At 47.0% G+C, this 15,322-nt stretch overlaps 1 protein-coding gene across 1 annotated transcript in view; it reads right to left on the reverse strand.

Moving 5' to 3' along the window:
• MAP6 (microtubule associated protein 6) overlaps nt 1-11,749 on the reverse strand; it is a 102,450-nt gene extending 90,701 nt beyond the window's left edge. Inside the window, exon 1 of the mRNA XM_055119723.1 lies at nt 10,146-11,749. Coding sequence (XP_054975698.1) covers nt 10,146-11,065 — 920 coding nt within the window. The 5' untranslated portion in view covers nt 11,066-11,749. The remainder of the gene's footprint in view (nt 1-10,145) is intronic.
• Nucleotides 11,750-15,322: the final 3,573 nt, after the last annotated feature.

Raw genomic sequence — 15,322 nt, forward strand, 5'->3', positions numbered from 1 at the left:
CTTATGAGGCTGATAATGGTGAAAACTAACATCATGATGAGTGAACAGCAATGGGAATTTTTAGTTTGCTAGTTGAGGATCATAGTGCAGTTTCCTTCCTACATTAGGGAATTAGAAATCCACTTGTCTACACTGATAGAATGTTTATAATTTCAAATTCAAAGTTAAACTAATTATAGGGATGGATCTTTAATCTTCAAGGACTTTTTTGTATTCCTTTAGCTTTGTGCCTGGCCATTAAGTGGTTCTATGACTGCAGATTTTGAACTCTTACTGGTATGATTTTTTAAATTAATACATATAGAGATGTCATTTTTTAAACTAGGGAAAAACAATTTTTTAAAATTAATTAATTTATTTTTAATTAGTGAATCACCTTGAGGGCACATTTACAGATTTATACACTTTTGTGTTTATGCTTCCCTCATACAAAGAAAAAACAATATTTAATTGCATCTTCATTCCTCTTTGTGGAGATAATCACAGTTATCATATTTCTGAGAGTTAACTATACAAAATCAACCAATAATCTAGAAAATAGTTTGCACACAGAAATTCCTCAGTAAAATTCCAAAAGGCACTGCTGAGTTGGATACTCAATGGTGTATCCATGGCAAGTTTCTCTCCTAGTTTTCTTTCATCCTTCTGATCTCTGCTTCTTTGTCTTTTTCATGACTACTTCTGCTGTCAACACCGGCCAAATATGTGTATTCTTCACAGTTCATTCTATAGGGGATGGGCTGAGTTTTTATTGTGATTGTTGTTGTTTGATGTTTGTTTGTTTGCTTGGGGAGCATACCTGGTGGAAATCAGGGCTTGATCCTGGCTCTGCACTCAGGAATTACTCCTGGGAGTGCTCACCAGATCATATGGAAGTGTTGGGGATCAAATCCAGGTTGACGGTGTGCAAGGCAAGTCCCTTACCCATTGTACTATTTGCTCTGGCCCTTGTTAGGGCTAGTTTTGTTGTTGTTGTTATTATCTCTCAGTGATGATTGCATAGCTTTAATAACATCCACACCTGTTTCAAATTGCATATACAGCTCAGATCTCTACTGCCTCTTGACCACTTATTGACAACTCGACTTCTGTGCTAAAAATAAACTCAGCTGCTGCAGGGGTTGGCTCTGTGGCTGAAGTGCCTGCCTTGCAAAGGAGAGGCAGAAGGTTCGATCCCTGGAGCCATTGACATGAGTCATCCTAGCAGGTCTACTCTCTGTGATCCGCAGAACTGTGAGCAACAGAGCACATTACTGCCCACTGCTGCCCACTACAGCTAAACATGTGACTTTGGTGAGCACCAAACTAAAAAGATGTGGGAGTATGAGAGGCATGAGTAGGACCCCCATTGATCACATGTGTGAATCCCACCACTGAAAGAGCAGCCCTTGGGGAGCACCATGACCAAGTGTGCAAAGCTGAATTTGGTTGGCCCCTCTAGTGAGCACCACTGCAAACAGCATGGAGCCCCAGTCATCACAATGGCATCCAAGATGGGAAGGGAAAAAAGCTGCACTTGTTCTCTCCTTTGCATTCTTAGAGAAGTCTACATAAAATTCTGTTCCTGTTGGATCAGCACCACTGTCAGGAACCCAAACCAGAAGCTCAGCCATCTGGGCTACGTCCTCTCCTTTGCACCTCAAGTGGTGATTAGGCTCTGTTGTTTTGTACTGTTCTGTTCCTGTGTTAAACCTTCCAGACCAGAGTTGCAGTTCAGGCTTTGTCATTCTCTCTGGATTATATCAACAGCTTTCTTATTGGTCTCCTTTTTGCCAGCATCCTCAGGTCATCAACCTGCTACTGGTGGCTATATCAATTTTTATTTTAGGCAAGATGATTTACAATATTATTAATTACAGGTTTTCATAGTGTTCCAACACCACACCCTCCACCAGTGTGACTCCCCCACTCAACCAACCAATTTTATTACATTTTATTATTATTAATGTTTTGGAGCCACGCCTAGCAGTACTCAGAAGTTACTCCTGGCTCTTCACTCAAGAATTACTCCTGGAGGTGGTCAGGAAACCATAAGAGGTCCCCAGGGTTGAACCCAAGTCTGCGGTGTGCAAGGCAAGTGCCGCATTCACTCTATTATTCCATAGCCCCCAAACTAGACTATTTTTAACAAACACAGCAAAACACACACATACACACTCATTCCCCCTACATATACAAATACTGGAAGAGAAAGTAGATAATTGGCATTTTCTAAAAACACACATATTTTCAAAGACTGTCCAAGAGAGCCTACAGACAAAACTAGGAGTTTGCCAAACAGAAGATTAACATACAAAAATGAATTCAAATGAGCAAAATTAAATTAGAAAAAGCAATAAAGCACTCTCTGCAACAAAACAATTAAAGGTAGCTTCAAGGACCGGCGAAACCGCAGATGTGGAACATGTGCATAGTGCTGGGCTCTGGCCCTGGTACTGCAGAACCCAGAGCACTTCCACCCGAGCATCACTGGGGTGGCTTCTATTCAACAAGAGGAACCAAAGATGTGGCTCAGTGAAGTGTCTGTCTTACATGCGTGAGCCTTTCAAATGCACCCCACAACCAAGTGTGCAAGCACCACCACAAGAACATGACCCCTGACACAACAAAATACTTTCAACAGCCTAAGAAAGAAGAGAAGGTCAGCAAGGTAATGAACTCAGATGAAAGAGAATATGGTGCTCAGAGAGATATCCCAGCATATAAGCTAGTGATGAAACACGTATAAGATCTGCCTCTTTTTCCTGATAAGGAAGTAGGAAGAGAGGTGCAGAAAGCCTAAAATTTGCTTTAGGGGTCAGGGGAGTGGAGCACGTGTGACAGTGCTCAGGGATTACTTCTGGCTCTGAGCTCAGGGATCATTCCTGGTGGGTTTGGGGGACCACATGGGGTGCTGGGGATTGAACCCAGGTTGGCGGCATGCAAGGCAAGTGTCCTACCCATTGTATTATGGCTCCTATTATTTATTTTGTATTGTTTTCTTTATAAAGGCTGAAAATTTAAAAGTACACTGGGAGCAGGAGAACTAGAGCTTGGATTAGATCCCTGGCACCACATGACCCCCTGAGCAATGCTCAACTGAACTTGTGAGCATGGATGAGCTGTGAGTAATCCCCAAAGACCAGTTATGGCCAATAACAATAACAAAGTGTATTGGGTTAAATGATTTTCCATCTTGGAAAAAAGAAAACTAAATCCCTTCCTTGTTCCAAATATAAAATTAAACACGATTATGATTAATGATGTAGAGCATTTTTTCATGTGCCTTTTGGCCATATCATTGAGAACAATGAGATATCACCTTAATACCACAGACACTGGCACACATCAAAAAGAATAAGAACAACCAGTGCTGATACAGATGTGGGGAGAAAGGGAATCTCATTCACTATTAATGGGAATGCCAACTGGTCCAGTCTTTATGGAAAACAAGTTGGGCTTTCCTCAAAAAACTAGAAATTGAGCTACCATATGGCCCAGCAATACCACTTCTGGGAATATCCCCCCACCCCCAAGCTGCAAAACCATACAGCAAAAAATGACATCTGTATTATATGTTCATTACATCACTGTTCACAATAACCAGAATCTGGAAACAACCCGAGTGCCTGAGAACAGATGACTTGTATGTCTATACAATGGAATACTATACAGATGTAGGAAAAATGAGGTCATGAAATTTGCTTATAAATGGATGGAAATGGAGAGTATCATTGCTAAATGAAATAAGTCAGAAGAAGGACAGACATAGAATGACTGCACTCATTAGTGGGAGATTAAAAGAAAGGAAGAAAAAAATGTGAGAGGGGCTGGAGTGATAGCACAGAGGGTAGGGCGTTTGCTTTGCATGCGGCCAACCCGGGTTTGCTTCCTGGCATCCCATATGATCTCCCAAGCACCTCCAGGAGTAATTTCTGAGTGCAAAGCCAGGGGTAACCCCTGAACATTGCTGGGTGTGACCCCCAAAAAAAACTTAGTGAGAGGTTAACACCCAAAGGTAGTAGAAACAAGGGTCAGGACTAATGGTCCACTGTTGGAAATCTGCCTCCAGGGCTCGGGGAGACAGTAGTTGGGACAGAGAAGGGACCATTATGACAATAATGGTTGGAAGGGGTTACTCTGGATTGGAGATGTGTGCTCAAAGTGGGCAAATGACCAAGCGTGATGGCCTCTCAGTAGCTGTATTGAAAATTATAAAGCCCAAAAGGAGAGAGACAGGCAGACAGACAGGCAGAGAGAGAGAAAGAGAGAGAGAGAGAGAGAATAAAAGTGCTTGCAGGATGGGGAGGGAGGGTGGCAGGAGGGATATGGGAGTATTAGTGGTGGGAAATGTACACTGGTGGAGGGATGGGTGTTGGAACATTGTATGACTGAAAATCATGAAAGCTTTGTAACTGTATCTCACAGTAAAATGGTGATTCAATTTCAAAAAATGGTTATATTATTAAATACTGCTGTGGAAAAGTGACAACATAGAAAGGAAGGATGTAAAAAGGATACCATGTTGGAATACGAGGAAACTTAGGGCCATAAAGACAGCAACTCTTGGGGCTGGAGCAATAGTACAGAGGGTAGGGCATTTGCGTTGCACGCGGCTGACTCAAAAAAAAAAAAAAGATACTCTGAACAAGTCATGCTTTCCCAAGTCAAGTCTGAAGTTTACCTGGATCCAAATGACCTCAAGCACTTGTTAAAGTGTAATTTCTTGGACTTTTTCTTCAAAAGAAGAAGTGGCAGAAGAAGAAACCCTCTTGTTCTCTCTTTAACATCTCTCTCTCCTCACATTTCTAAAGTTCTTTCAATAAAATCTATTTTGCTTCAATTAAAAAATAAATAAATAAAACTGAAGTTCTTGGACCTCACTTTAAACTTACTAAATCAGATATTTGAGCACGGGCCCAGGAAGCTGTATTTTCAGAGCTCTCAGAGGAATTCTTTCCTGTGCAAAAGTTTAAGAATCTTTATCTTTGGAAAGTAGGTTGTAAAGTGAATTGCACATCAGACTGTCTTGAGAGAGATGTTAAAAATTCAGCTGCCCTACAAGGGCCAGGAGGATTGCCCCATAGTTGAAAGCCTGCTTCATGAGCAGAGGGGAGAAGGCAGATAAAATAGAGAAGGGATCACTAAGAAAATGATGGCTGGAGGATCCAGCTGGGATGGGAGATGTGTGCCGAAAGTAGGTAATGGACCAAATATGATGACCTCTCTGTGTCTGTGTTGCAAGCCATAATGCCCAAAAGTAGAGAGAGAGTATGGGGAATATTGTCTGCCATGGAGGCAGGGGGAGGGTGGAAAAGGGGAAGGTATACCTGGGATATTGGTGGTGGGGAATGTGCACTGGTGGAGGGATGGGTGTTTGATCATTGTGAGATTGTAACCCAAACATGAAAGCTTGTAACTGTCTCACAGTGATTCAATAAAATTTAAAAAAATTCAGCTGTCTACATCATGATCCAGACCAATGAAATCAGAATTTCTGGGCAAGGTACTTAGGCATTTTTCCTCAGTGATCCCAATGTAAGGTCAAAGTTGAGAACTATTGCTTGGAAGAAGTCAGACTGGAGTGAGATTTGCTGCCTGCCACTGCTGAATATTTACTTGCAGTACTAGTTGGTATTGAATTTATTCTTATTAAAGATTTGTCTTAATCAAGTTGTATTTGGATTTCTTTTTAAGAAGAACACAATTTGGGTTTTTTTTTTTTTTTGCTTTTTGGGTCACACCTGGCAATGCACAGGGGTTATTCCTGGCTCTGCACTCAGGAATTTCTCCTGGTGGTGCTCAGGGGACCACATAGGATGCTGGGAATTGAACCTGGGTTGCCTGTGCGCAAGGCAAATGCCCTACCCTCTGTGCTATCGCTCCAGCCCCAGAAGAACACAATTTGCTTGATAAGCATAAAAGTTATTATACCTTCATTAGGTATCCCCAGCATCCTAATGCACAGCATGGGCTTGCAGGTTATTTTATAGAATAAATTCAACTAAATGAAACAATAAGAATAACCAGTAGGTATGTGAGTCAAATTTTCACCAAACTCTAAAATTTCCACTGGATTCAGCAAACCGTTCTAACTCCTAGGCACAATGGTGTGCTATGAGAGGTCTACAGAGAACAAACACAGCCTATCTTTTAGTGATTGATTGGGGAGGTAGAAATAGACAAAATAGCTTCCCATCAAGCAGGAAACAAGAAACGTAGAGTATAAAAAGAAAAATTAGTTCTAAGTGCAGGATCTGGGAAGGCATCACTGAAAATGCAGTACGTGAGCTTGGCCTTGAAATATTACTGCAAGGTACTCGAAAAGAATCTGGGGGACAGGCAGCTGCTTTTTGGACACCGGCAGGTCTGCCTGAACCCAGGCAGAAGGGCCTTGATCTGATTTTCACAGAAGACTCTAGGGCAGATAGTGAAGGCTCCTTACTTTTGATTTCCTTGTTTCTGCTTTTTAATTCAAGCATTTGCCTCTGCCTTATTAATTCGACCTCCTGGTACCTCTGACTGATTTCTTCCAGAAAAGTTCCTCATTAGCATTTCTATGGGAAACACCTGCTACCCCATCTATCCTTATTAACTGACAGCCAGGGCAATGGGGTTGACTGAGAGGGAAATTTTAATCCCTCCTATGACTCATCTATTTCCTAATTGAGAACACCAGGTCTAAAATCTTAGCGTACTCCCCAGTGAAATCCATCCTTAATATTAAAAATGATAAATAAGATGCCTCTCCATTTCATAATATCATCTATATAGTATGAATGTATTAAAAATTAATCAATTTCATGATGGTGAATAATTCCAATGCTACCTCAGATATCATTTGAATGCAAAAATTCAAGGCTAAAAATGTGGATGGGTTGTGAATTAGTTGAATCGCCAGACAGGGAAAATGTCTCAACACAGTCATGTCAAAGGACATTTGATGTTATCTGATTGCATATCGGAGGGAAAACCAATTAGCATGTATATGACTATGGGTGCTGGTCATCTATTTTACATTATACACCAATGTATATTATGTTGATGGATTATGGGTCCTTTCTCTAAGCAAACTGCTCACATTGATATCATGTGACAGCTGTCATTTGTAAAGCCCAGGAGATGAGCCAGTCACCATGGTGTAAACCACTGTGATTTATGTAGCATGGCAGAAGAAAAGGGTTTGTAAATCAAATTACCATTGAAATGGAGCCCAACTTGGCTTCTGGGGCAACGTAAGGCTCATCTGTAGCAGTCATAGGGCATATGTAAAATCAGGAGGAAAAGAAAATGAGGAAAGGAACGTGAGGGTTGGAGAAATCAGGGTTATGATAAAACTATAAATTCTAAGCATTGTTCTTCATATTGTTTTTTCATATCTCCCTTTACTCAGAGTGCATTACCCTATCATTGGTTAATTTTTCTTCTGGAAAAAACCATTAAATATCACATCAAATTTGTTGTGCACTGAAATTGTCCATTAAAGAAATCAATGTCTCATAATAATATTTATCCCCTTAATATTTCAAAATCCTCCTGATTACACAGCAAAGGGGAACAGCTGGTTCCCAAAGTCATGTGCATAATTAAATTTTACTAAAGACCCAAATTTGAAAAACAAAATATCTTTGAGGTGCTCAGAGATTTTTCTTGACAGGTTGGTGGAATTTTATTAGTTATTAAGAAGCAATCATTCTCAGGGCTGCAGCAATAGTACACCTAGTAGGGTGCTTGCCTTGCATTAGGTCGACCCAGGTTTAATCCTCAGTACCCTTACAATCTCCTGAACACTGCCAGGAATGATCCCTCAGCTCAGAGCCAAGAGTTACCCCTGAGCACTCCTGGGTGTGGCCAAAACACTAAATAAAAATCATTCTCACAGACTACAAGAACACAGGTTGTCCCAGTCAATGCTGACCTTTGCCATATGCACGTAATTCTATCTGTAAGGTCTGACGTGCTGACTACAGAGCTGAAGTGCTCATCCAGGGGCAAGAGACCCAGTGGAGCAAAGATATAGCCCCAAGTACTTGCACTGAGATGACTGGGATAGAGTGGATGGAGGTGAGGATAGCTCATTCCTCCCTGTGAGACGTTTCTATCTGCCAGACAGTAGTTGAATGGCAGTAGGAAGAAACGAGATGGAGCCCCAAGTCGGTGACATTGGGTCAACCTCAGGGTTCACAGGGAACAAAATAGGGCAAGAAAGCCACGACCGCGTGTGAGGCCAGCTTCCAAGCTATGGAGCCAACCTCCTGGTATTATATACTTCTATTCTTGGGTATTAGTCTCCTACTCTGTTGTTTTATATTCCACAGATGAGTGAAGGGAGATGCGTGCTGAAAGTAGACTAGAGACTGAACAGGATGACCACTCAATACCCCTATTGCAAACCACAACACCCAAAAGAAAAGAAAGATATCAAAATGGGGTAGGGGGGAATGGGATTGGGGTGGGAGGGATACTGGGTTCATTGGTGGTGGAGAATGGACACTGGTGGAGGGATGGGCTCTCAAACATTGCATGAGGGAAAAACAAGCACGAAAATGTGTGAATCTGTAACTGTACCCTCACTGTGACTAATTAAAAAATAAATAAATTTAAATAATAAAAAAAGAAAGCCATGACAGGTTCACTTCCCCCTTTCCATTGTGCTACGCCTTCCAATGTTAAAACCTGGGAGGGGCGCATTGCCCCTTCACAGGAGAAGGATATCTAATACAACAAACCACTGTCACATTAAAAATTTATTCTTTGGAAATGGAGAGAATGTCTATGCTATTTCAACCATGGCATGTAAGGGGGTGTTAGGACTATCGAAGAAGGGCACCCATCTGACATGTAGATGCATACAGGGTCTTGGCAAAAGCCACTAGCTCTGCAGTCCTCCTGGCCACACCCTCAGCTGAGGAGACATTTAGCAGCAGCAGCAATGAAGGTCCTCGGAAGTCACATTGTGGACACCTCTAGCTCAATTATCCTTCATGGACATCTCCTTCCCCAAAGACACCAACCACATTTTGGATGCTCAGGGTCAACTATGATCTTCTAGCTAGTTGGTTTGGGTTAAAATATAAGGGCAGGGCTGAAAACTAAGCATTCAGAGGACAGGGCAGCGGGATAAATGAAAGGTGAGAGCATCTGGAGGGTGAGGTGGCCGCAGAGGGAGAACTCTAAAAAGATGAAAGAATGAAAAAGGAGGAAGGAGAAGAGGAAGAGGAGGAAAGGGAAGAAAGGGAGGGGGTTGGAGGAAGACAGTCTTTGTTCGAAGGTATCATTTACAAGAATTTGAAATGTGCCGAAAAAAGGTTTTTGTTTTTGTTTTTGTTTTTTGGCTAGTAAGGTTTTCTCACAGGGCAAGAGGAAACGGGAAATGCATCAACGGCCACGGAAGAGGAGCTCAAAAAATATGTTGACTGTTTCATATTAAATCAATCAATGAAGGAACAATTCTGTGAGCAATATCTGACAATTCTGTGCGCAATCCTGTAAATCAATCCCGTCTTATAGACCAGAACCTGAGCTCCAGAAGATTAGGAAACTCAGTAAAAAACACAAGGGCCGACCCCAAAGCGAGAGGCATGGGCGGGGTAGGGGCGGTCTCTCAGGGGCCTGCAGGGACTCCAGAAAGGGGTGTGGCGCTTGGCTGTCTCCCAGCAACTGGGAGTGGGGAAGGAAAGAATGAAAAGCCTAATGAACTGGGTCGGGGGCGTGGGACTAGCGAAAGCGTTGGGAACACAAAAGCCAGCGTCTGGCATTCCTCCTGGCATGGTGGGGTTCCGCGGGAAGGCGCCCAGGCCTGCAGCAGCGTCCAGGCTAATGGGGCTGGGGCATCGGGGCGGGCCGAACCGAAGCCCAGTCGGCGAATCAGTGCTTAAGGGAGCCTCGGAGCTGGGGCGGCGCTGGGGAACAGGTGGCTGAAACGGGATAAACGAAGCCCTGGGCAGGCAGGGAGGAAAAGGGAAAGAGCAGAGTGGTCGGGAGATTGTCTGCGATGGGGTTGAGAATGGGGGTAGCCCGGGCTGGGGCTGGGGCTGGGGGGTGGGGAGGCAGGCGCCTGCGAGGCCTGGGCACTCTCTGGGCGGTGGAGGGGTGAGGGCGATGGGCCCTGTGGAGTGAGCTGGGGAGAGAAGGGCGATACCCGGGTGCCGCGGGCCACGTCTCACCTGTAGGAGCTGCCGGCCGCCGTCGCCACCTCCTCGCGGATTTGCCTGTTGAGGGCGTCGGCCGCCTCGCGCCCCTTGCCGGTCTCGGGGGCCGGGGTTGGGGCCTGGGCCTGGACCTGGGCCTGCGCGGCGGGCAGCGGCGTCTGCTCTGGCCCCAGGCCCTCGGCCCGTCGCAACATCCAGGCGGGCCCGGCCTTCCTGCGCGTGTCGCGCTCGTCCCCGCCCGACGGCTTCCCCGCCGCCGCGGGCCCGCAGGGGCCGCCCGGGGCCGCCTCCTGCTCGGGGGCGTCAGCGGCCGCGTGCACCGGCCAGCGCTCCTGGCTCTGCGGCCGGCGCCGGGGCGCCCCGAGCACGGGGGCCGCAGCCTGGGAGGCCGGGGGCATCTGCACGGGCTTGGGGATCCAGGGGTGGTCCCCGCGGCGCGGCAGCGGCCACGCGCGGAAGTCCTTCTGGTACTGGGTCTCGCGCTCGAAGGGCGCGTCCGACGGCTGGTACTCGCTGCGCGGCCGGCAGCTGGGCTCGGGCCGCTGCACCTTCCAGGCGCGGTAGTCCTGCCGCATTACCGAGTCCGCGGTGCCCGAACTCGAGCCGGAGCCGACAGCCTGGCCGGAACCCAGGCCAGCGGCCGCCCCTCCCCGGCCGTAGGCGCCCGCGCCTTCGCGCTCCACTGCTGGCCCTGGCGCCGGCCCCGTTGCCCGGGCAACCGCATCCTGCTCGCCTTGGGCCGGCTGCGTCTCTATGGCGACCGTACGCGCCGAGGGGGGCGCAGGAGCCGGCTGTGGCGGTTGCGCCGGGGCGCCGGGGTGATCCGTGGCCTCCGAGTACTTGGTGAAAACCAGGGGCACGGCGATGTCCGCCTTGTCCAGTTGGTTCCAGAAGCGGGCGATGCAGCAGGCCCGCGTGATGCACGGCCACGCCATGATGCGCGCTGCAAGGCCGACCCTCCCGCTTTCTTTCGGTGGCTTCTGAAACAAGTCTCTACTCTTCCTTCGGGCCCCTGACCCCCAGCTGGCGAGCTCGTCCCCACCGCTTCCCCTTCCCGGATCGGCTAGGGCTACCTGGTGCTCCTGCTGCTGAGAGCCCCCGGGGAGGTCGGGCAGGCGAGTCTGTCCGGTCCTTCGATTACCCGCTGCAAAGGCCTCCGGGAGCCGCCTGCAAAGGTCTGGGGAGCGCAGTCAGCTGCGGGCACTGCAGGGCGAGGGACGCGGCGTCCCCGGTCCGGAGCGAGGGCGTCGGGGACGCGCCCCTCCCTGTGGCTGCGGCCGAGCTAGGAGACGAAGGTGCGGTGGCCGCCGGCTTAAGCCATGGCGCAGGGGAAGGCCCGGGCAAGAGTGTCTGCCGAAGGAGCGTTCGGATGTCCTTACCGCGGACGTCCACTCCAAGCCGGACCACCCAGCGGGGCTCGGAGGCGATCAGCTCCCTCCGAGACGGAGCATTGCTGCGGCCGCGGCTCTCGATGCTGCTGCAGCGCTGCCGCCGCCGCCGTCTCTGCTGCAGGGACGCGGCCCCACCCTTTTCTGTCGTTCAACAGTAGGAGGGGAAAAAAAATCCAGGAAAGATGCTGAGAGCAAGCGCGCTGCAGGGATGGGTGGGGGAAAATCACCTGCTGTCGTCAGCGCGCGCGGCTGCGAACTCGTCCTCTCGCCGCGCTCCGCAGCCGCAGCTCCTCCCTTCTCCGTCGCTAGGCAACAGCCGAATCTGGGACCTCGGTGGGTTCAAGTCCCGGGCTCGGGAGAGCCAGCTGTGTTTACGCTGATTGCTTCCCGTCCCAAACTTCAGGTCAATCACGGGGTGGGGAGGAGGATTCATATATATATATATGATTCATATCACATACATATACATATATATAATCAAACATCCCCCTTCACCCGGGGAAGTGTCTGTCCCAGAATAGATGCTTTTTTAAAAGGGCCGTAGAGCAATTATCTTGCCCATTTAGGCCTTCAGTTCAATTCCTGACACCACGAAAAAGAAAAAAACTAAGTTTTGTTCTAAAATCATTCACCACCACATCTGCCATGGAGCATCACCCTTAAATGTATAGACAGTCCCACCAAGCAATTCATAGGTGGAGCTTCCCAATCAGGCCTGTCTCTTAGACACCTTCTCTGAGTACTTCTTGGTCTCCTGATGTTTCTCCATCTTCTTCTGGACTGCCTTCTGCTCCCTGTCCTTAGCTGTATGCCCTGACCTTCAACTCTGCTTCTCTGCCATAGGATGGAGTTTTCAGAATCATGTAAGCCAGGGGCTTTGGTGTTTCTAGGGAAGAAAGTTACTTGAGTGTTTATACTGGGAATAATTGTGAATGTCTCTTTCATTCTTTTTAACCTCAGAATCAAACAGGATAAAAAAGACAGCTAGGATCAAGTCAATTATCTGCTGAATTTCCTCCTACTTGGCTCTTTGCTTCTTGGTGATTTAATTTAAGTTCCACAAACAAAATGATTCCTGGCGCTCTTTCCAAGTGATCAGAAGACACAGTTGTATAAACAACACAATCTGGTTTGACCCATCCTCCTCCCTGTTCTACAGAACGCCCTGAGATTTGAAGCCTTTCCAATAAGACTTCAACAGGTGTTTTTTTTTTCTCTCTGTGTGTGGGTTTTTTTTTTAAGGGATTAACAATGGAAGAGGCACTGAGACTTTTCCATTCTTTCCTGTAAGTCTGGATTCCTGGTGCCCCATTTGTACTTCAGAGAGATTCTAACCCTAAACTGCAGGCTATGGTGAGGGAGGACTAGGAGAGAGACACACCAATAAACAGCAGACGGGGGGCTGGAGAGATAGCACAGCGGGTAGGGCGTTTGCCTTGCACGCGGCCGACCCGGGTTCAAATCCCAGCATCCCATATGGTCCCCTGAGCACGGCCAGGGGTGATTCCTGAGTGCAGAGCCAGGAGTAACCCCTGTGCATCGCCGGGTGTGACCCAAAAAGAAAAAAAAAACAAAAAAAAAACAGCAGACGGTGTGGTGGGAACAACAGGTCCATTTACACGGAGCTCAGTGACTGAGGAGACACAGACAGGGGCTCTGCTAGTGGAAGAGGAAGTGCATCAGGAGCATCACAACCAGGAGCACTTGCCACTTCCAAACCAACCTACACGCTCCCCGAGCCACCAATGGCCCCCTGGGGACAGAGAAGTCTAGTGATTATCTGCTACAGGCCTGCTCAGCTCAGCCTCTGTCTGGAGGATAATCGTGACTCGTAAATGACGATCAAGTGGCCTTTTGGGTCCTACTTTCAGTCCTGATCATTCAGATGGAGTTAGTCTTAATTAGCTTTCAGGGATGGCTTGCCATGGCACTACATCCCCCTGACAAGGTAACCAGTGATGAGCCTCTGACTCATGTTGGGTGGATTAAAGGAAATGCTAGACTTTAGCTGGAAGTATCTGTAAGAGCCATTTTTTTTTCATTTTTTACTGGAAAGGATAAATTTAATGAGAGACTATGAGGCTAATGTTGTCAGAGACCAAAAGAGATGTTTGATGATGTCAGTAAAAGATATTTGTTTGATCATTTGTTTGATCCCCAAAGACCATTTTTCTTTTGCTAATAGAAGCCTTCAGCTATTATTTTGGCTGGATGGTAAGGTGAGGTGGGGTGGTGAGGCATGGAATGAAACTCAGAGGGGCTCATGGCCTACTTCTGACTCTATATTAAGGTCCTAATAGTTCTCACCAGTGAGGAGGATTAAACTCAGGCCCTGGACTCCTGATTGCAAAGCATGTACTAGACTAGCTAGCTCGCCAGCCCTAAATTGCACTTCTTCTTTTTCCTCCCTCCCTTCCTTCCTTCCCCTCCCTCCCTCCCCTCCCCCTCCCTCCCTCCTTCCCTCCCTCCCTCCCTCCCTTCCTCCTTCCTTCCTTCCTTCCTTCCTTCCTTCCTTCCTTCCTTCCTTCCTTCCTTCCTTCCTTCCTTCCTTCCCTCCCTCCCTCCCTTCTTCCTTCCTTCCTTCCTTCCTTCCTTCCTTCCTTCCTTCCTTCCTTCCTTCCTTCCTTCCTTCCTTCCTTCCTTCCCTCCCTCCCTCCCTTCTTCCTTCCTTCCTTCCTTCCTTCCTTCCTTCCTTCCTTCCTTCCTTCCTTCCTTCCTTCCTTCCCTCCCTCCCTTCCTTCCTTCCTTCCTTCCCTCCTTCCCTCCCTCCCTCCCTTCTTCCTTCCTTCCTTCCTTCCTTCCTTCCTTCCTTCCTTCCTTCCTTCCTTCCTTCCTTCCTTCCCTTCTCTCCTCTTCCACTCTCCCTCTTTTCATTCTTTTTCTCTGTCTTTTTTCCTTTTTCTTTTTTCCCTCTCATTCCATTTGTTTCTCTTTCTCTCTCTCCATCCTTCCTCCCTCCCTCTTCCTTCCTTCCTTCCTTCCTTTCTTTCCTTCTTTCTTTCTTTCTTTCTTTCTTTCTTTCTTTCTTTCTTTCTTTCTTTCTTTCTTTCTTTCTTTCTTTCTTTCTTTCTTTCTTTCTTTCTTTCTCTCTTTCTTTCCTTCCTTCATTTTAGTGGGATTTTGGACATCCAATCAGAATTTAAATTTCCCAACCTCCCTCACAGCAAGAGTAACCTATATTCTTCCAGGTTATCTCCTTGAAAGACCTGTGCTCAGTTTCATCTTTGTTTATTTTTTAATTTTATTTTCATAAAAGTAGTTTACAATAGTTCATTACAGATAATATTCAAACACCAATCCCACCACCAAGCACCTTCCCACCACAATAAAAGGTAAGTGTGAGAAGGTTGTTGTATTTCATTCTGGAGCCATTTAAGCCCATAAATAAGAGAATGCAATCAAGTATGTTAAAACCAAACAAATGAGTGCTACTTTTGATAAGTAAGTGAGATAGAGTGTCACGGCTGAGTGCTCCAGGAAATTCTGTGTCACTCTCTTCCAGGAGCTTTAGTTTATAGTCTCTGGGTCTTAGCCATTGATGAGATTACATGGTGCTGGGGGCAGTTTGTGGGCGTAATTGCCAAGCTACTGGAAAACTTGGGAACTGGGGGGAGGAGGCCCAGTCCCAATTCAAGTGGGCTTGGAGATTTCAGTCACGGGTTTCTGCATACCTGGGTTTTTCTGCCTGTCCCCTCTTGGGTGATGTTCATATCCTCTTGGGTGAGGCTCCTGTGAGCATGTTGAGAGTGGCCTTGAGCATGGCAGCGGTTGGGTTCTGGAGGTTTTAGGCTGCTGGGGTTC

Source organism: Sorex araneus, chromosome X (genome assembly GCF_027595985.1).
Source record: "Sorex araneus isolate mSorAra2 chromosome X, mSorAra2.pri, whole genome shotgun sequence".
In the NCBI taxonomy this organism is placed as follows: Eukaryota; Metazoa; Chordata; class Mammalia; order Eulipotyphla; family Soricidae; genus Sorex; species Sorex araneus.